Genomic DNA, 19,696 nt, shown 5'->3' on the forward strand with positions numbered 1-19,696 from the left:
GGTTATAAGATAAAGGCACTTTGACATCATACTGCATTTCCAATTCGGAAATGTACTTCTACATATCACTAATAGACATAGACAAACATAATAGTTAATGCTTTAGGTGTTGTCACAAGGACAAGGGACAAAATGATGTTTATCAGTATTTAATTTAACTGCCTTTAAAAAAAAATGTGTTTGACTGTCTGGTTGACTACATTGTTCAAAATACTGAACTTTGGTGGGTTTTACAAAAAAAAAAGAAATGCACAGAAAAGTATACAAGATGATATAAAGCTTTAAAAGGAAGCACAAGATTAAAGCACCTTATTCACCTTCTTCTCAAGCAGGACTTTATTTTTACCAGAACCGTTAGCACTGGAGTTGACATTGGTCAAAAATAGCTATCAATGGTGATGTTTACATGGTTTGCTAATGAAAGATTATAAACATCATCAACACTAGCTGTAGCAGCAATCAGCCATCCCTTCTGTTGTGCTCAGGGCCAAACACAGCATTTGCAGCTGTCGTCGAAAACAGAGCCAGTTCCGCAGGAACTGATGTGGGTGATGCCTCCGGCGCACATGTAGAAGCTACTGGCGTCATCTGGGTGGGCATACAGGCCGTCGGGTTTGCCATTGCAGAATCCCGATCCTGGGGCGTGGGTGGTGGTGGTGGAAGTGGTGGTTGGTCGGGTGGTGCTAGCACCAGGCTTGGGGGTGGTGGTGGGAGGCAGTGGGGGCAGCTCTGGAAGACAAAACAGTTTGAGAGAATTGCGGTGGTCAATGACCTGTGTTGGACCGAAATGTCCCAGAGACTTACCAATGTCCAGGAGGGTGTGGAGGTGACCAAGGAGAGGGTGGTTGTCATCTCCACAGAACTGCCCAGCGAAGTCGTCCAGATCCAGAGCCCAAACGAAGGCACCTCCAAACTTGTTGTCGTTCATGTAGCGAACCTGTAGGATGACATGGAAACAAGAAAAGACAAATGTCATATCTGCAAGACTTTCACCTGAACTGTCAAGTCTGTCAGCAATATAAATATGGTTAATGTCCAAAATATACATGCCTTGATTTCATAACTCTCCTTGGTGTCAAATCCTACCCACTCGTTGCCCTTAGTAGCATAGGGAACCTTTTGATCTTCAATCCACTGTATCTTTGTGTCTTTCATGAAGCTGCAGATCTGAAGAGAACCAAATTATGAGTTTGGATTGGTGGTCAAACATGATCCATTGACTTTAGGTGTCAGTCATTCAGTCTCCTACCTCGTAATAAGACCAGAAGCCAGCTTCGCGTGTGTAGGGCCCAGCGGAGGCCGGACCACTTGCTGGGGCTCCCACACCACTCTCTGTAGATGTCAGGCGGAACGTGCGGCCGTAGGAAGCGAAACCCATGTTCAGCTTCTCAACTGGGGTGCCTTTGTCTCTCCAGTACTTCATGGCATAGTCCTGCGAACGAAAAAATGGATGAAAAGGAAAGACAGGAGTGGTTATTGCTAAAATAAAGTAGTTGTGGTTGAGACTTAATTATAATTTAAAGTAGTAGCATTGTGAGATAAGAGCATCTTACTGCCATGCGAATGTATACATCGTTTTCTTTTGTTTCCTTACAGTGTTGAAGTAGATGAGGTCTCCTTTGTCATGAGCGCCACGGTACAGGGGGCTGTTGTGTCCTGTGAACTTTTCCCAAGTTCCATGGAAGTCGTAGGTCATCACATTGATGAAGTCCAGATACCTGGAGATTAACAAAGAGACCACTACCACTAAGGAGATATGTTTGGATGCAAAATTGACAGAATTTCCAAAGATGTAGGCAATGAACTTGTCAGTCAAATCTTATAGCAAGAGAGGTTGACATTTCAATTGTCCGCTAGACTCACTTTGCGATCTCAGCGATTTCATATCCTGCGTCAATGGTTCCCTTGCCAGCAGACACTGCAGCTGTGAACAACAGCTGTGAGTTTTTAGTGGATTTTGCTTCAGCAATATAGGCGGCCTTGAGCTCCTGCAAACATACGCCACAAATAATTACGGGTTAGTGCTTTTTTAAGGGTGTGGAACATGTATTGACCACCTTTGGGTCTGAAAACTACAAAACAGGATGGGAGTTGAAAGATAACGCTTGTCATTAGGAGGCACAACATTAATTACCATGGCTATGCAGATGACACCCAGCTCTATATTTCTATGACACCCAACAATTATAGCTTTGTTTGGTAAATTGCGTGGCTGATATGAATATGAATAAATGAATGTCACACTACTTTTTTCAGCTCAATCAAGATAAAACAGAGGTATTATGGTGCCACCCTTTCTCTCTAAGGCTGACACTGAAAGACTGATGCATGCTTTTATCACAAGCAGGCAGACTCTTGTCTGGTCTTTCAAAGACAGCTATTAGTCAACTTCAGATCATACAGAATGCTGCTGCACGAGTCCTCACCAAGACTAGACGGAGGGTGCACATCACACAAGTCTTATAATCCCTGCACTGGTTACCTGTTAATTGCAGAATAGATTTTACTGATTTTACTAGTCTATAAATCACTCCATAGTCATGCACCTGAATATATTTCCGGTATGCTCTCAAGATCCCCCGGTAGATCCCTGAGGTCTTTTGGCACTGAACAGTTCCAAAGGCCAGGACAAAGAGATATGGAGAGGCAGGTTTTATGCTCCCAGCCTTTGGAATACTCTATACCAGAGATTCTAAGAAAGGATACGACTGTAGAAACCTTTAAGCGAGATCTTAAGACATACCTCTTCGATCTCACCTATTATTCCCTTTGATATGTATTGTCGCTAAAAAAACTAAAAGCGGCATAGATAGGGATGCCGTAGTCTTCAGTGTCATTTCACCATTCTGCTGAGCGGGATCTAAAAACCAGCAGCGCGGATAGATACTTTGTGGTCTGTACTGTCTCTTTACTGTTGCTGCTGAGCGGGATTTACAAGCCAGTAACATCTCCACTAGCTCTTTACCTCTGCTGCATTATGAGCTTTACAAGCTTGCTGTTAAATGTTTTTTGCTTTCTTATAATGCTGTTTGTTTTTCAGGTAATATAGGCACTTTTAGGCAGGTAAGTATAAAGGCCTCTCGTTAATCCAATATTTTCCAGTACCTTACTTTTAAATGCTTAGTGTGTTTTGTAATAATTATAGTCTTAATACACATATTTTCACCTACCATTCATTGTAAAATGTTGTATTTATTTAATTTATTCACTAAATTATTTTTTGTTTATATAAAACGTCATGTTTTCCATGATGTAGTATTGATTCATGCTATGTGTGTGCTTTGTAATATGTTGGGACCTCACAATCTCCAGGAGAGTGCTCGATCGTCTCATTTCAGAGAGGTCAGGGAAGTATGTACCATTCTGTTCTGTATGTACAATTCTTCTCTATCTTCCCTCTGGAAAATTAGTGTTAAACATAAGTGTTTGACACCCCCACCCCTTTCCCCTCTGTGAAGAGCATTGTGTTGCCTTCTGGTAAGAAATGCGCTTCATAAATAAAGTTTGATTTCATTTGAACGCACCTTGCAGAGCTCAGTGAACCTCTCCTTGTCCTCAGGAGGGCTTCCGCGTGATCCCGGGTACTCCCAGTCCAGGTCCAGACCATCAAAGCCGTACATCCTCAGGAAGCTGATGGACGACTGGATAAACTTCTGGCGGTTGGCAGTATTGGAAACCATGATCGAGAACCTGAAGATAATTAAATGTTTCTAAGAAAACATGAACAACATCAATATTGGCAGTATTGTGGTGTGACTTGTGTATGGTACTCACTGGGTTGAACCAAAGTTCCACCCACCAACAGCCAGCAGAGTCTTTAGATGTGGGTTCCTAAAAAGTAGTGAAGACGAGAGCGATGGAGATGAACAAGTCATTCATTACTCAAACAGAAACATGGCATTGGAAAAACTGTCTGGCAGCATCTGGTTGTAAACAACTCAACAGTGTTTAGGATTAGGGTAGCTCACCTCTGCTTCAAAGCATTAAAGGCCTGATAGAGGGTCTCATCATTCCACTCATAGGTGACTAGCTCGTTAGCATGGTTGATCATAGCAAAGGCGTAGATCAAGTGTGTGCAAAGGAAAGGGTCCACATTGGCGGGCATGTATTTCCCCGTCCCGGGTCTGTACTGGGACCAGTTGGTGAAGTAACAAACCATCTTTGAGGATGTTGCTTTGGGGGAAAAACAGATCTGAGGTCAGTGCCTAAAGAACATTTAGAAAAGACTGGTTGCAAATCAAATCTATTTAACAATGTTAACATTTTGGCATCTAGTAAAACATGAGGCATCTAATGCAAGTAATGCTAATATTATTTTTTTTACTTACCCAGATGGCACATCACCAGGCACAAGCCTGTAACAAGGAGAGAAACAGAAATTAGCATCTGAGTTACACTCTTCTACTAACAGAGAGGCAGATGTGGTGACAATAAAATGCATTGACAACACTCATTGTTACCATGTGGTGTTGTTATGTTGTGCTTTTGTAGATCAGTTACCTGCTAGGATTGTAAGTCTGGTCATCTTGAAAGCTCTTAATGGCAGAAACCCTTTTGTTAGATACTGAAAGTCAAGTGTAGAGAGGTATACTAATATTCAGTACATTTTAAGATTTTCTAGATTGTTACATGGCATAAGATTGTTACATGGCTCCTAAGATGCCAGGCTGTGAGCGCTCCCCTGCTCAATATTCCTGTGGAGATACGAGCTGGAGTGAGAGTGAGACGCGGAAGAGAGACAACGGCACAAAGTCGGGACACACCTGGGTATTCAAAGGTGACCATAGACAGCAACGCCCCTCCGATACCATCGCCAGGTTCAGAAAGCGGCCCTATCGTCGGAAGACGCTACAGATCTATGCGAGCTGGAACGACGCGCCTCAATAACAGCTTCTTCCCCTCTGCTATCAGACGCCTGAACTCCCAAAGCTGACCTGGACTTTTTCTATTTTTATTTTTTTCCTATCCCCATCTCCCCCCTCCTCACTGGACTGAGCTACCTATGACAAAAGAATACCACCAAAATTGTTGTGTGGCAATAAAGTTTCTATCTATCTATCTATCTAAACATAAATTTACCTTTACATTTATCTTTATTTTGCTATAGTTACTTTCTAGAATTACTTCTAAACTTCCTAGAGTTCTCTGCACTGACAAAAAACAAACAAACATACATATTTATAGTAACCCTTTAGAGAGAGGATTATAGGAATAAATCACAAAATAATACTCGGCGTCTATCTGGAAAATGATCACATATATAGAAAAGCACTAAATTTTTTATGGTTTAAGAACTCCTCCTAAAATACAAATTTAAGGAGAAAATAACTATTTAAACTTTTTGTTAAATACTAGTTACTAATTACATTACTATTTACAAGTTAAACTACAGTATACTGTATGTAAAGTAAATACTTCATAAAATGTCTTAAAACCTACACCAGTGCTAAAAGATCAACCATTTAGACCACTATTTTAGAAGAGATCAATCCAAAATAAAAGGTTATGAAGAGTTGCCTGTTTTCTTACCTTGGGAACTGAGAGAACCAAAGAAGACCAGGCAGACTGGGTTTTTATACAGTTGATCCAGGTGAGGAGGCAGAGGTAAAAGTGTATCTCCTCATTGCTGGTGGAGTAGATGTTATAAAAAGAAGATCATAGGTGGAAAATAGGTGGATAAGATAAATAGGTGCTGTCAAGTCAAAAGCTGTAAGAATTTATGATCCCTCTAGACAATGACAGCTATTTAGGCCACTGTCAAAAAGAAAAACAACCTAATCTGTCAATAACAATGTAAACAGTGGTTAGTAGGGGCAGTTGGCAACAGTGGAATAATGTTAACGTCTTACTCATATTTTCTGTACATTGAACCTAATCACGTCTTCTAATAATGTTTTTAGTAGATCTAAAGTACAGACAGGAGTTATTTTGTATTACATAATGAATGGACTCTCACACTTAATGTACCTGATTGTTGTACCATTCTGAACATTCTAATTTACAATCATGAGTTTGGACCACCATTAATACATTCATTATGAAATGGCTTACACTTTGGAAGATGATCCAGGACATTGATAATGTATTGATAAGGATGATTTATTGGTTGCGGTACCACATTTGTGGACAAAGAGTGATAAATCATGACCACTGTTTTTCACTTAAACACATGATTGCATTTTAAAGCAACAATCTAAAACAACAATAGGGTTGGATTTTATTTAAAGCTCAAACTCTTAGATAAAAAAAAAGATATTGTCTGTCGCTGTTGCTCTGATGTAAAAGATAAAGATTGTTTTATACGTGGACTAAACAACCAAAGTACTATACTGGCTAATCATCAATGAACATTAGACACCTTATCAAAACTACCCTTATGTAAGAACATGGCGCAAACAATGCTTGTCTTAAAATGATTAATACATTCCAGTTGTATGTAATACTACATACTTCATTTTAAGACAAGCTTTGTTTGCATACTATGGGTACACTTTAACAACATGCAAGCAATAGATTAGACTTTTCATGTTGTTTTGGACACCCTTTATTGAGATGAATTATTTGGTTAATGTGAAATAAACATAAATAGTGTAATAAATACATAGGACTAACATAAAATACACATTTACATTTAGTCATTTAGCATGACAAATAATATTGTAATGTAAAAAACCGTTGTCTTCAGTAACAATTTCTAAAAGCTATGGGTGTAAACAATGGAAATCCAGGACCATTTTACTATTGCATGTAATTTGAAGAATCATGTTCTCCTCTTTCATAGTATATCCCATTATTTCTGAGCACACCAGTGTCAGGCTGTGACAGCCACTTGTATAGTTATGAGACCAAGTGTTTTCAGTGCAAAAAGTAGCAGACCAAATTAAATGTAGAGGAGTGACGCGTTTTATCGCTTATTACAGTAAGCTATAGGCCTATGTTTTTATTATTTTCATACTTTCATATTTCCATTTATCATCTTTAATGTCATATGATGTGGTTTCAACAAATGTATTATGTAAATGGCGAAAACGATAGGCTATCCTCTCAAAAAGTATAGGCTAGCATATCGAGCTGTGCTTAAGGAGCCTCACGCAATGACCAATTAATTCGGTTTCATGTTAAATTCTGCTAATTATTCTTGCACCTTCTGCAACAGGTTCCTGTAGTAAAAACGGACAAGACATGTCTGTGACAGACTTCCTGTATCACCTCTGCTTGTAAAGCCTCAATCTAATCGTGTTTACATAAAATAAACCTGCTCCCGAGCAGGTTTAAATTTACGGACCTGTTGCTATGACAGCAAGTCCAGGATGAGCTTCGAAGAACCGAACAATCCAAGATAATGACAAATCGTCAACAATCAAATCCAGCTAACTGAGTTAGCGACGTACGGAGAACGGGCCCCTGTTCCATAAAGCGAGTTTACCGAATAAGCCAGACTTATGTCAGTTAGTCGGACTAATTTCGAGTTCATTCGGTTCCATAAAGCTAGCTCAACGTAGTTCGAACTCAGTTACTATGGTAATTTATGCTTCGAAACTAGTCAGGTCCGGGTCAGGCTAATTGTCAGGCTTAGACCGTGTTCTTGCTTAAGACGTTCCTGTAACACTGACCCAACGGGAAAACGATGATTTACCACGGACATTCTCATTTTCTTATTCTCATCAGGTCAATATGTAGGCTACATTTATAGAAATTCAACTTAAATAATAAATAGCCTACAACATTTAGCCTAATGCATTAAACAATGATGAACAATGATTTGATACACACCATAGCCGTTAAATGTTTGGCTATGGTAGTTTGTGATTTCAAATGTTTAGGCATCAGGCATAGGCCTATATCTCAATCTAAATTAGTATAATTATCATAGCTATATAATTGTTAACAGTAGCCTGTTACAAAACGAACCTAAAATCCATAGGACATCTATCCTCCATTTTCCCGACACAAAAACCATGTTAAAGGGTTAAGCTACTGGATAATGTATTGATTAATAGTAGGCTATTTATATTAAACGATGTCAAAAAAGTCAATGTAGATGTGTTTAGAGGGTGTCTGTTTTTTAATCAACGAAGTAAAGGTCTGAAAAAGGACCTCGACCTACGTAGTTATAGTTCACGTCAATCATGGCGTGTCATTTTATTTTGATGAAGCGGTGGATAAGAGCTGTCATAGTACACGGCTTAAAGGGAACGTTCTTTCTGGAAGAAGTCACGTGGCCGTGTGCATTGCTTTTGCCGTGGCGGATTGTATGATCCATGTTTTACCTCTCGGGCTGTTTAAGAATAGGGTGCACGCGCAATTAGCTTGACTACTTAAATCTGACTTGAATTAGTAGGAGTGCGTGAGCTGAAATTGGCCTTTATGGAACCTCTTTAGCCCCGCTTGACTAATTAAACTAATTCAAGTCAGGTTTGGGACTTTAAGTCCAACTTTTTTGAACGGCCTTTATGGAACAGGCCTCAGGTGTGTTCAGTAAACTCAGTTTGAGCTTAAAGTATGTGGACACTGATTTATCCAGCCTTATAGGCAAAACGCTGTATGTTGGTTGCCTTTAAGGTAATATGGTTCCTGGGTTACTATCCATACCAATGTGGCTCCTGGGTTACTATCCATATCAATGTGATTCCTGAATTACTAGCCATACCAATATGGTTCCTGGGGGACTATCCACAGCTATAGTCCCCAGATTATGTTTATTGTAAAGGGGGATGTTTATAGAAAGACTGAAGTTGTTCCTAGTATGTTGTATAAACACTACAACAATACATACAGTAATTTACACAAATAATGACCTTGAATAAAGAATAAAGGTGTTAAAGTGAATAAACTATGAAAGTACAGTTAATGATCCAGTCCTTTGATGAAATATGGATATCTTTATTAATAGTACATTAGACAAATATAAAATCAACTGATAAAATCCTTTCATTAGACTTTAGGATTTGTCAAATGTTAGTTAGCATATAACTTGCTTATATTGAACAACTAACTCCAATCCCAGTGAATGGGTTGTTCTTAGTATAGGCCAGGGCTAGGTCAGGGCCAGTTGCAGCACTTGCAGGAGTCAAGGTAAACCAGGCCAGGCTGACAGCTGTGCAGGTAAGTGTTTCCCCTGAAGCACTGGAAGTAGGTGGTCTGGTCAGCGGAGTTGGCATACAGGCCGTCAGGGCGTCCAGAGCAGAAGGTCGTGATGGGGTCAGCAGTGGTGGTGGGGCCTGGTGTTGTGGTGGGCTTTGGGGCGAAGCCTGGGAAAAGGGGGGATGGAGGAGGAATGAAGGACAGCTTGACCAGCCTCGGCCCACTCTTCCTGACATCGCTTGCCTTCTAAAACATGTTCTTGTTGTTGTTTATATTCAATACATTTTTCTAGCCATAATAATTCCTCATAATAATTCTGACACGGAACCTCGGGGTTACCATGGATGACAAGCTCTCCCTCACGGCCCACATTGCTGCAGTCTCCTGGTTGTGTAGATTCACCCTCTACAAAATCCGGAAGATCAGGAGATACCTGTCTGAGCATTCCACCCAGCTGCTAGTCCAAGCACTTGTCCTCTCCAAGTTGGACTACTGCAACTCGCTTCTCGCCGGTCTCCCAGCATGCGCAACCCGCTCTCTCCAGAGGATTCAGAACGCAGAAGCCCGCCTGTTCTTCAACCTACCCAGACGCTCCCACGTCCCCCCGCTCGTCATCTCCCTTCACTGGCTACCCATTACAGCCCGTATCAGATTAAAGACCCTGGTACTGACCTTCCGAGCGGTGAACGGGACTGCACCTGCCTACATCTTGTCTCTCCTCCAGCCTTACACCCCCACCCGCCACCTACGGTCTTCTTCTGACAACTGTCTGGTGGTCCCACCTCTCAAGAGCGCCCGCTCCCAACCCAAGCTCTTCTCCTGTCTGGCCCCCCAATGGTGGAATCATCTCCCCACCTCCATCAGAGATACTGACTGTCTCCCCACCTTCAAGAAAAGGCTAAAGACGCACTTGTCCCGGGAGTACAACTGTACTTAAGAAAGATTTGTTGGATCCGGTGTTAGTTTATTTTTTCCAGGAACACAATGACACTTACTGAGGGACTTGTTGCACTTGTTGATTAGTTGTAACTTGTTGGTTAGTTGTAACTGCGTTAACTACTTCTACTCGCTGTAAATTGTATTATTGTTGCTTGCTTTCCTACAGGTACACTCTTGCACTTTTGAGGTTCATGTTGTTTAATTTGTAACTTGTTTAACTACTTGCTCTTATGTTTCCTCCCATTGGCACTTGGTTGCTTATCACAATGTACGCTCATGTTTCGGCTTCCCGCAATGTTTTTTGGGGCTATCTCGTTGTTTATGATCATTGACCTATGCACTTTTTGTAAAGCTCTCTTGGAAGTCACTTTAGATAAAACCTAAATGAATAAATGTAATGTAAATGTAATAATTAGTTAATTATTACTAAATTCTTAATTTCAAAAGTTTATCTTTGATTTCTACTTTAGAAATATTCCTTCAGGAATCCAACATATTCCATTATAGCTCATTTACCCAAAGAGTTCCGTAGGTGGTTGACCAGAGGGTAAGCTCCGTCACCACAGAAGGATCCTCCAAAGTCATCCATGTCCAGTGTCCACACAGATGCTCCCCCAAGTTTGTTGGTGCTCAGCCATTGGACCTGAGGGGTGAAGAGGGGAGGGGCACACGTCACTCATGTCCTTGTTTGGCTCATGTCCTTGGTCAGTATCCTCCCTCATTACCCCTCTCAGGGCTTCATCCACAGTTGTCTACCTCACACACACATTGACCATCTTTCACTGCTTTAGCCAAAAAACGAGCAATCTAAATGCTATTTATACTGAGCAGTTAGTTAAACCAATTTAACTCAGTGACACAAACATTTAGAAGTGAATGAGATGGGCAGCTAACATGGGAGTCACGTGGCTGAGCGGTTAGGGAGTCGAACTCGTAATCTGAAGGTTACCGATTCGATTCCCGGCTGTGCCAAATGACGTTGTGTCCTTGGGCAAGGCACTTCACCCTACTTGCCTCGGGGGGAATGTCCCTGTACTTACTGTAAGGATAAGAGCGACTTACAGTAACTAACTTACAGACCTGCTTACTTGGTCTGATAAATGACTAAATGTAAACATTCACCACTGGCAATTGATTGAAATTACAACTGCTCAGTTAAAGAATCCACATATGACTGCACTGTCGCCTTGCAGCAAAAAGGTCCTGGGTTCAGATGGGCTATCTCCCGGGCCTTTATGTGTGAGTTGTGGGTGTCCTTTGTGAGTGCAGCATCTTCTTCCCGTGCTCACATGGGTTCCCTCAGTAAAAATAACCCCAATATAAAGACATATGGAACAGATCGGGAAAGTACTGAGCTTTATTTGCTGGACCTGATGTTAGTTTCCTCCAGGATCACAAATGACTCTTATTGAGAGACATGTTGCTCTTGTTGGTTAGTTGTAACTGATTTAAAATTCTTGTACTCGCTGCGAAATATATTATTGTTCCTTGCTTTTTTCTACAGGTACACTCTTGCACTTTTGAGGTTTAATGTTGTTTAATTGTAACTTGTTTAACTACATGCTCTTGTGGTTCTGACCTTTGGCACTTATTGGGTTTTTCACAATGTATGCTTCATGTTTTGGCTACCCGCAATGTTTGGGGCTATCTCGTTGTTATGATCAGTGACCTATGCACTTTTGTAAAGCTCTCTCGGAAGTCGCTTTGGATAAAAGCGTCTGCTAAATGAATAAATGTAAATATAGACCGCTCTACTGTACATGTCCCTGGCCAAAAGGGTCTTGAGGAATGCCCTTTATTGTTTTTCCAGGAAGCCCATAAATGTATGTTGATACAAAAATGGTTATTCAACTTTCGTGTGGAAACGTTTTTGCTGGCCTACACAGAGCCCTACCCTCAACCCCATAAAACACCTTTGGGATGAGTTCTGACAGCATATGCAAGCTAAGCATAATCACCCTACATCCGTGCCCTCTCTGACTCATGTCCTTGGAGATGAATATATCAATGCTTCAGACCTAGAAAGCCTTTCCAGAAGAGGCATTCATTGCAGTTAAATGGGGACCAATTTTGTTATTGCTCATGATTTTGGAATGAGATCTTTGTCAAGCAGGTGTCTGTATTCTGATTAGGTCTCCAAATACTTTTGGACATATGGTGTAAGTTTAGGAAGACCGCCCTAATGGATGTAAGATAGTTTATCTTTGTGGGACGAATTGCCAAATTCTTTGACCTATAAACATATGGTGGGCACCTTAGCAGCGAAGCTCTCCTTGTTGTCGTAGCCCACCCAAGCGCTGCCCTGGGTGGCGTAGGGCACCTTCTGCTCATCGATCCAGTCCACTATAGCACTAGAGGTGAAGGAGCACACCTGGCAATACAGAAATCTGCAGTTAACTGAATTGGCCCATCAACACCAAGGGACGGTTTAGAGGTCAGGGGGTTCAATTCCTTACTTCGTAGAAGGCCCATAAGCCAGCGGTGCGAGTGTAAGGGCCACCGTCGGCAGGGCCTTTGGAGGGGGCTCCCAGGCTGTGGTTGGGGGTGGTGAGGCGGTATGTGCGGCCGTACGTGGCGAACCCCATCAACAGCTTCTCAGCAGGGGCACCCAGACTCAGCCATTTGGACAAGGAGGAGTCCTGCAGGGGGGCAGAACAACAGGAGGATCTTATTTCCCAGTTGTATTGTTGTATGTGATCCTCTCCCATTGTGGCCGTATGGTAATAGTTTCAGAACGTGTGTGAATGGTGCATGGCTTTGTTTGTGTGTGTTTAATTGAATCTCTTACCACATTGTGATCAATGTGAGACCCTGAGTCCAGACTGCTTCTGTACAGAGGGCTGTTGTGTCCAGTAGCAGCCTCCCAGTGGCCATGGAAGTCATAGGTCATCACATTCATGAAGTCCAGATGGCTGTGGGCAACATATTCAACTAAGCTGCTTGATTGGATACAACTGGGTAAACAGTGTGTACCATTGAGGCAAATGCCTAATGCAGGGGCCTGGGTTCAAATCTGTCTCCGCCATTTTCTGCATGTCTTCCCTGCTCTCTCTCCCTGCTTTCCTGTCTCTCTCTCCAACTGTCCTATAAATGAATACAATTGAAAAGGCTATGCTTATATAAAAATACTATGCTGCATACTTGACTAAATTTGACCAATTAATTATCACCATCACTGATGTTCACTACTTCATATGAGTTACAATTTCTATTAATTTGGTTGGTCTTACCGGGAGATCTCAGGAACATCATAGCTGGTTTTGAGGACGGGGACGAGGCCTGCAACAGTAGCTGACAGCAGTAGCTGGGTCTTCCTGGTGTCTCTGGCCTCATCTTCAAAGGCCTTGCCCAACTCCTGGAAGGGGGAACGTAAAAGAAAAAGATGTTTGCAACCTTTATGGTGTCCTTTATCATGTGCCAGAAAGAGCCCATTTGATTAACACAAACACTGCTATTAAATATTTGTTGTAGAGGGAATGAGAAAGTAACCTGGACAAGATCAGTGAACTTCATCCTGTCACTAGATGGGCTTCCGTTCTGTCCAGGGTACTGCCAGTCCAAATTCAAACCATCAAAGTTGTGTGCACGTAGGTAGCTAATGGATGACCTAATGAAGTCTGCACGGCTCTCAGGCTTGGAAACCATGGAGATGAATCTAAATGGTCAAAGTGGGACCTTAAGTTAGGGACAGGTGAACACAGAACTCGAATAACTTAGTGGAAGGTCCTTGACTACTCAATTTACAAAGTCAAATCATTATGTTGCTCTGTTGTCGTATTGTAGTGTGAATGTTTGTATGTATATAATATTTACATATTTGAATTTAATAAATGACTTTTTCATTTAACTTACGGGCTGATTCCATTGAGTGTGCCTCCCACAGACAGCAGAGTCTTCATAACTGGGTTACTGCAGCAGAACAGGACAAAGAAAATAAGCTTTCAGACATGAAAGACACATGCATCAGAAGACACAAAACAAGAGCGTAACCCCTCAACTGTAAACATTACAGATAGCAATAACCTAACTACAATCTACATATCTAACAACCAATACACTTACATATTCTTCAGATTGTTTAGGTCCTTGTACATGGTCTCATCATTCCACTCCACAGGGATCATCTGGTTGAAGCTGTTGATGGTGGCCATGTTGTAAATGACATGGGTGCAGAGGAATGGATCTATGTTTTCTGGGCCAAACTTTCCAGGGCCGGGTCGGTACTGAGACCAGTTGGTCATGTGGCACAGCAGTTTGGTGGAGGAGGCTGAGGGCATAAAGGACATCTATTCAGTCATGGAATACCTGAGTAATTGCCCCTTTTATTTTTGGTGTGCTCTGAAATGTGATCATTATTAGCATTTATTCAAACTGTCATTGATGATGATTGTTATTAACTAATTACAGCTGTCATCTTATAACAGACTGATGAAATAGTGTAGATACATGTTATTACCAATCTGCAGCATCAGCAGAAGCCCCAGGGCTGTAAAGACAGAACAGAAACAGGGTTAGGGTTGATGGAGAAGCAAAAAAAGAAATAAACGAGTGAATGAATCAGCTCTCACCTGTGAGGAGACTCAGTTTTGCCATATTGTTGAAATAATAACAGAATTCACCTTGGTAACAACGTACTTTACCTCTGTATCAGAAACACCTTAAATAGAATAAAAAAAAAAAAATGAATTCATGTCATCCTTGGATACATACATAAACTTGTGTTAGTACATACACCTATGAAAACATAGATTCCATGCAGGAAAACATATGGCTAAATATGATATTCAGTGTTTAACTACTGTATTATCACAAGCTATCTCACATACTGTAAAACATTACCTGTCTGAAGCAGTGGTAAAGGGTGAATGCAGGGCTTGGTCTGTGTCCTTGCAGATTTATACTTCTTCACTAATAATGCTAATAGGTACCAAAGGGCAAGTCAAGACTAATCAGTCAGAGACTAGGCTGATTTCATTATGTGATAAGTTTCATAGATGACCAACAACAAGGCCTGTATTGATCCTACTGGTGTTTCACAACCAACCTGAAAGGCTCATGACCAATGTCATTAGACGTTGCTTCACATTATACAAAATGTCTGTGGATTTTTTTCATTGCATTCTACCAAGTGCATAATGAAGACACTTTTGCAAAAATGACAAAATACCCAGTCAAGTGGTTCTTAAATATAATTCCATGGTGTTTATTAAATATTGACAAGTGCCATCCTCAGGCCAAAGACAAACTTGCTTCAAATCCAGGAAGTGAGAGACGGACCGGCCAATCACAATCCCCGCGCAGTTTAGCTGTAAAATTCTGAAAACAGTGAATGGACAGTGATTTCCCCTTGCAGAGGTGCAGTAGCAAGGTAATGGCTCTAGTGTCCTCTCTGTAGAGGTGCATGGTAGTGACATATAGTACAGAGTAGCATGGTAATGACTATACTGTCCCCTCTACAGAATAGCATGGTAATGACTCTGCCTTCCCCTCGACAGAATAGCATGGTAATTACTTCAATGTCCCCTCTACAGAGTAGCATGGTAGTGTAGTGACTCTACTGTCCCCTCTACAGAGTAGCATGGTAGTGACTCCAATGTCCCCTCTACAGAGTACCATGGTAGTGACTATACCTTCCCCTCTACAGATTAGCATGGTAGTAACTATACTGTCCCCTCTACAGAGTAGCATGGTAGTGACTCAACTGTCCTCTCTGCAAAAAGGCTTGAAAGAAGAAAAGGCATGGGGTTACAATACACATACACAAACATAAATTAAAAGCTTGCATTAAGTACATAACCCCACATAGGTAACAATGTTCCATTACTTCCCTTAAATCTTCCCATGAACCTTTTCCATAATTCACACAGTGAAGCAGCAAGAAACCTACTACAGTGTTTGTGAGGTGACTTAACAATCTTCCAAAAGTATCATGTTTGACTAAACAGTGGGTTTTATGATTTATTTTTTAAATCTAGCAATACAGAATTCTCTCTTTACAATGTATGTTTAGTGTGAGATCTAGTGTTTTTATCAACACTGTACCAGGGTCAAGAGGCCTCTCACTCAAAAGACTAATTATATGATTAGATCATGTGTATACTGTTTATAAATTACTTAATGACGTCCATTGCCCTGACTCCTCCCACACCAGTCACTTCTGTGCTGATCATTAAGTCATGCAACAAAGTAAAACTAAATTATAAATGCTGCATTTTTTTTATGAAGTAGATTAATAGCACAAGATAGGAACTACTTAATTGAGCTAGAGCTTAGCCCAAGTTTGGAACTACTTAATTGTGCTTGAGCTTTTAAAGCACAAGATTGGAGCTACTTAATTGTGCTAGAGATTTTAAAGAACAAGAAAGAAGTAGTTTAAAACGATGTTTAATGATTAGCTGTGACAACCTAACTATCATTATTATCAGGCCATAAGGAAGGTTTGTTTCTGAAAGGTCGTATTCTTCAGCTCAACTGAGGTTGTCTTGGTACTGACAGTTAATTAATGACAGGTTACATCCGAAATTATAGCTAGCAACTTGTGTGAACATAGTGAAGTTTGTTTTTATGATTTATATGTTGAAAAAATGCTGATAAAAAAGGACACATAATGAGGGCGGTAATAATAAAACTGATAACACTGTTCTCTGAGATACCTTTGGCAATTATTACCTTTATCTGAGTTTTTATAGTCTGCGCAACTAACCCCATGGCAAAACACTGTCATCAATGCAGACACAAAGAAAGTGCAAACCAAAAAACTATGAATACTTTTTTCCTTGCACAACAAAGCATATTATATTGTACAGTATAATTCAAAAAGGTACACATTCATTTGGGCAAGTGAAGCTATCATAAGCTAATCTTGACACTGCCATAATTACAGTTGGAAATAACAAATATACATACAAACAAACACACACACACATAGGCAAGAAACATTGTTCTGTATTTAGGCTTTGAACCATGAATATTGAGATATCCACTCTACAGGACTGTATTTACAAGTGTAATAAACAGTCGGCTGCTAGCCAGGGGATACTGGAGATGGCTAGAGGCAGCTGCTAGCATGCTTCCCATAAGGCCAGGGGCACCAGGAAAGTACACAATCAAGTAGTCTGACCCCTCGCTGAAAGCTTCCACTCACACAATTTAAAAAATGCATTTTTTGATTTTCTTATAAAAAACAACATAAAAATTATTGTTGTATCTTCCGCAACCCCCCCCCAACCCCCCACAACTCCCAACTCTCCCTTTGCTCATCCCTTTACCCCACACCTTATTCCCTGCAATACAAATCCAAACCCAAAATCTAGTTGGGTGACCATAGGCTTTGGCTATGAAATGTACTATCCAAGGAGAGGAAGGAGGGTCAGGCTGAGATCACAGGCCCAGTGAACCAGTGGCGAAGATGGAGAATGTAATACCAAGCAAGAGAGACATGTGGTGGGACCCAGTAGGACTCACATGGCTCTGGACCATCATTCCAGTTCCTGTTACCAGAGAAAACAAGAAGACAAATTGTTTCTTTATTCTTAATCATTGTCCTTACAATACATTATATTTTAAATTGTTGTACATATATATATATATGACGGCTTAGAGGACTATAACTATCCACCTACAGCTCCAGGCCATGGTCCTGTTAGAGTAAAAATGCCAATCTCAGCACATATGAGACCCCATTTATCCAAGCCATAAGTTTTATTGCTATTCCGGCCCCTATTTGTAACTTTCTTCAACAGTTTTTAAATAACTACATATATTTTTTTATATGACTACGTAGCTGTTAAGAGTGACCTTGTGTTATACTGTCCACACTGTCCACTTAAGGAAACACTTTGACTACACACAAAATGTAACTGACTGCTGTTGCTAGTGACAACCTAGCTGCAAGGTATCAGAACTGCTACCCCAGCTACCTGTGACTGACAGTAGCACATCTGTCATAGCTCTGACACATGGTTAATTAAGAGTTAGTTCCCGTGTATAGCTGCAGGGTAAAGTTAGCCACTAATTTGTCCATTTTGGTTTCACTTAGTGCTCTTGGTGTGTGTGACTACGAGCTAATCGAGCTAGCCTCCCAACAGCCCTTTGAGCTGTTTGTACTTCCAGAATAAAATAAGAGGATTTGGCCATTTTACTCACATAGACAAAACCAAAGAAAAGTAGAAATGATAGCGTTTAACACAAAAGTACTTGCGGGATCTGGACATTACTTTGTAATACTTTGTAATGTGGAGTGTGACTGCTGAAGATGTAAAGACAGAAAAGTGGTTGTCACAGACTGGGGACACCATGAACACCAGTAGATTTCCCCTTTAGGTGTACCTGAACCCTCTCGCCCTCCTGTGTATGTTTGTGTGTGCGTATTTGTGTATGTATTTGAATGCGTACGGATGCGTAGGACCAATCACAGCACAGATGTTTCACCACTCCTGAACACTAATGAGTATGAGGTAGGAAAATTCCCTCTGTTCAGACAAGCCCCTGAAGGTGTGAGGTAGGAGAACTCTCTCTCTGTTCAGACAGGCCCCTGAAGAGACTCAGTAGTGAGGATCTATGTAGGAATGGAGCTCAGAGTGGTGATTGTGGAAAATGTATACAGAAACTGCACTTTGTAGTTACAGTACACACCAAAACATCAGGTGCTAGCTTAGCTATTTTCCCAAATGAGCTGAAATCTTTTCTATTTTCCTCCTGATAGGCCACCCTCAGCTAAATGTGCAACACAATGGTGCCAGGTAACTCCACAGTAATGTATCTCCACAATAAAGCTGATTCCTGATGAACTCTGCTCTTTCTCTCTTCTGACTAAGCAGGTGACCACCCTCAGGTGAGCTTCACTACCTGAGTCTCGGGACACGATGGTCTCATGCGCAGCCCCATCGCCCCCCTCCCCCCAGGACCGGATCTCCAGCACCACGTAGCCGTTGTCCTGGGGCAGCGGCAAGCTCACAGATGTCTTGCTCTTATCCAGAACCTTCAGAGCGGTCTGGCCCTCGTGTTTATACAGGACCTGGCCACAGGAAGGAGCACAGGCCAGTACGGAGATGGACAAGAAGACATTTTTAGAAAGAATTTAAATGAAAAACATGAAAAAGGAAACACAAAAAAGAAAAAGACAATTTCAGACTTGACATACTTTAATGAAGGTGCAGTACGCTTTGAAGTGGTGGATGAGCGCTATTTCATCTAGGCCATAGTTTCCATGTACTACGTCCACCGGTCTATGGCATAGCAACATTACTCACTGTTGATGTTATGGTGTTGCTACGCTATGTGTTCTGCCAGTTTAGTACCAGGTTCAAGGCCATGTGACAGCACAACACCTTGATTCATTGATATTATCTTTATAATTGAACACTGTGGCATCCCCAGAGACAGTGCCTGCTCAGGCTTCCCAACACCAGGGCAAGCGGCCTAAGCCCCCTCATGGTCAGGCCATGCGCCCGGCCCTTAAAGTGCTTTTTCATTTCCCTGTCGGCAAATGAGCCACACAGCTGCAACTTGTTCAATAATCCTCGAGGCAGGAATGTACGCCTCGAGACGGAAAAAAGAGCACAGGTGCCACCCAGCTACAACTGGCCGATTACCAAAATATTGACTGTTGCCTCACGCATGGTCGTGAGCTGTAACCCGGGTGGAGCAAAGCTCCCTGGAGGATTATTTTGTT

The 19,696-nt window shown here is 41.4% G+C and overlaps 3 protein-coding genes across 3 annotated transcripts in view; all 3 read right to left on the reverse strand.

Moving 5' to 3' along the window:
* Nucleotides 1-264: 264 nt before the first annotated feature.
* chia.2 (chitinase, acidic.2) lies at nucleotides 265-5,633 on the reverse strand. Its single transcript, XM_067239044.1, has 12 exons — nucleotides 5,530-5,633; nucleotides 4,501-4,564; nucleotides 4,329-4,355; nucleotides 3,969-4,173; nucleotides 3,775-3,831; nucleotides 3,525-3,690; nucleotides 1,864-1,988; nucleotides 1,595-1,718; nucleotides 1,250-1,432; nucleotides 1,051-1,167; nucleotides 805-937; nucleotides 265-729 (listed from the first exon to the last, which is right to left on the reverse strand). The coding sequence occupies exons 2-12, from the start codon at nucleotides 4,523-4,525 to the stop codon at nucleotides 482-484; spliced, it is 1,410 nt and encodes a 469-aa protein (XP_067095145.1). The 5' UTR covers nucleotides 4,526-4,564; nucleotides 5,530-5,633; the 3' UTR covers nucleotides 265-481.
* A 3,229-nt stretch (nucleotides 5,634-8,862) lies between these two features.
* On the reverse strand, nucleotides 8,863-14,680 carry chia.1 (chitinase, acidic.1). Its single transcript, XM_067235214.1, has 11 exons — nucleotides 14,592-14,680; nucleotides 14,480-14,509; nucleotides 14,086-14,290; nucleotides 13,876-13,932; nucleotides 13,513-13,678; nucleotides 13,254-13,378; nucleotides 12,812-12,935; nucleotides 12,480-12,662; nucleotides 12,278-12,394; nucleotides 10,540-10,666; nucleotides 8,863-9,251 (listed from the first exon to the last, which is right to left on the reverse strand). Exons 1-11 carry the CDS (start codon nucleotides 14,614-14,616, stop codon nucleotides 9,043-9,045), a joined length of 1,368 nt encoding a protein of 455 aa, XP_067091315.1. The 5' UTR covers nucleotides 14,617-14,680; the 3' UTR covers nucleotides 8,863-9,042.
* Nucleotides 14,681-17,312: 2,632 nt separating this feature from the next.
* The window catches only part of cntn2 (contactin 2), a 53,927-nt gene continuing 51,543 nt past the window's right edge, over nucleotides 17,313-19,696 (reverse strand). The window contains exons 23-24 of the mRNA XM_067238823.1: nucleotides 18,871-19,039; nucleotides 17,313-17,513 (exon numbers count right to left, since the gene is read on the reverse strand). Of these exons, the coding sequence (XP_067094924.1) occupies nucleotides 17,404-17,513; nucleotides 18,871-19,039 (279 nt within the window). The 3' untranslated portion in view covers nucleotides 17,313-17,403. The remainder of the gene's footprint in view (nucleotides 17,514-18,870; nucleotides 19,040-19,696) is intronic.

This window comes from Osmerus mordax, chromosome 1, assembly GCF_038355195.1.
Source record: "Osmerus mordax isolate fOsmMor3 chromosome 1, fOsmMor3.pri, whole genome shotgun sequence".
NCBI classification, from domain to species: Eukaryota; Metazoa; Chordata; class Actinopteri; order Osmeriformes; family Osmeridae; genus Osmerus; species Osmerus mordax.

Bases quoted from the DNA above. Each gene is read 5' to 3' on its own strand.
- chia.2 (XM_067239044.1), bottom strand. From the start codon at position 4,525: ATGACCAGACTTACAATCCTAGCAG. The intron at 1,433-1,594 runs GTAAGGAAACAA...TTTCGTTCGCAG, and splicing joins ACCTCATCTACTTCAACACT to GACTATGCCATGAAGTACTG. The intron at 1,168-1,249 runs GTAGGAGACTGA...GGTTCTCTTCAG, and splicing joins GCTTCTGGTCTTATTACGAG to ATCTGCAGCTTCATGAAAGA.
- chia.1 (XM_067235214.1), bottom strand. From the start codon at position 14,616: ATGGCAAAACTGAGTCTCCTCACAG. The intron at 13,933-14,085 runs GTAAGTGTATTG...GTTCTGCTGCAG, and splicing joins CTAAACAATCTGAAGAATAT to TAACCCAGTTATGAAGACTC. The intron at 13,679-13,875 runs GTAAGTTAAATG...TTGACCATTTAG, and splicing joins ACACTCAATGGAATCAGCCC to ATTCATCTCCATGGTTTCCA.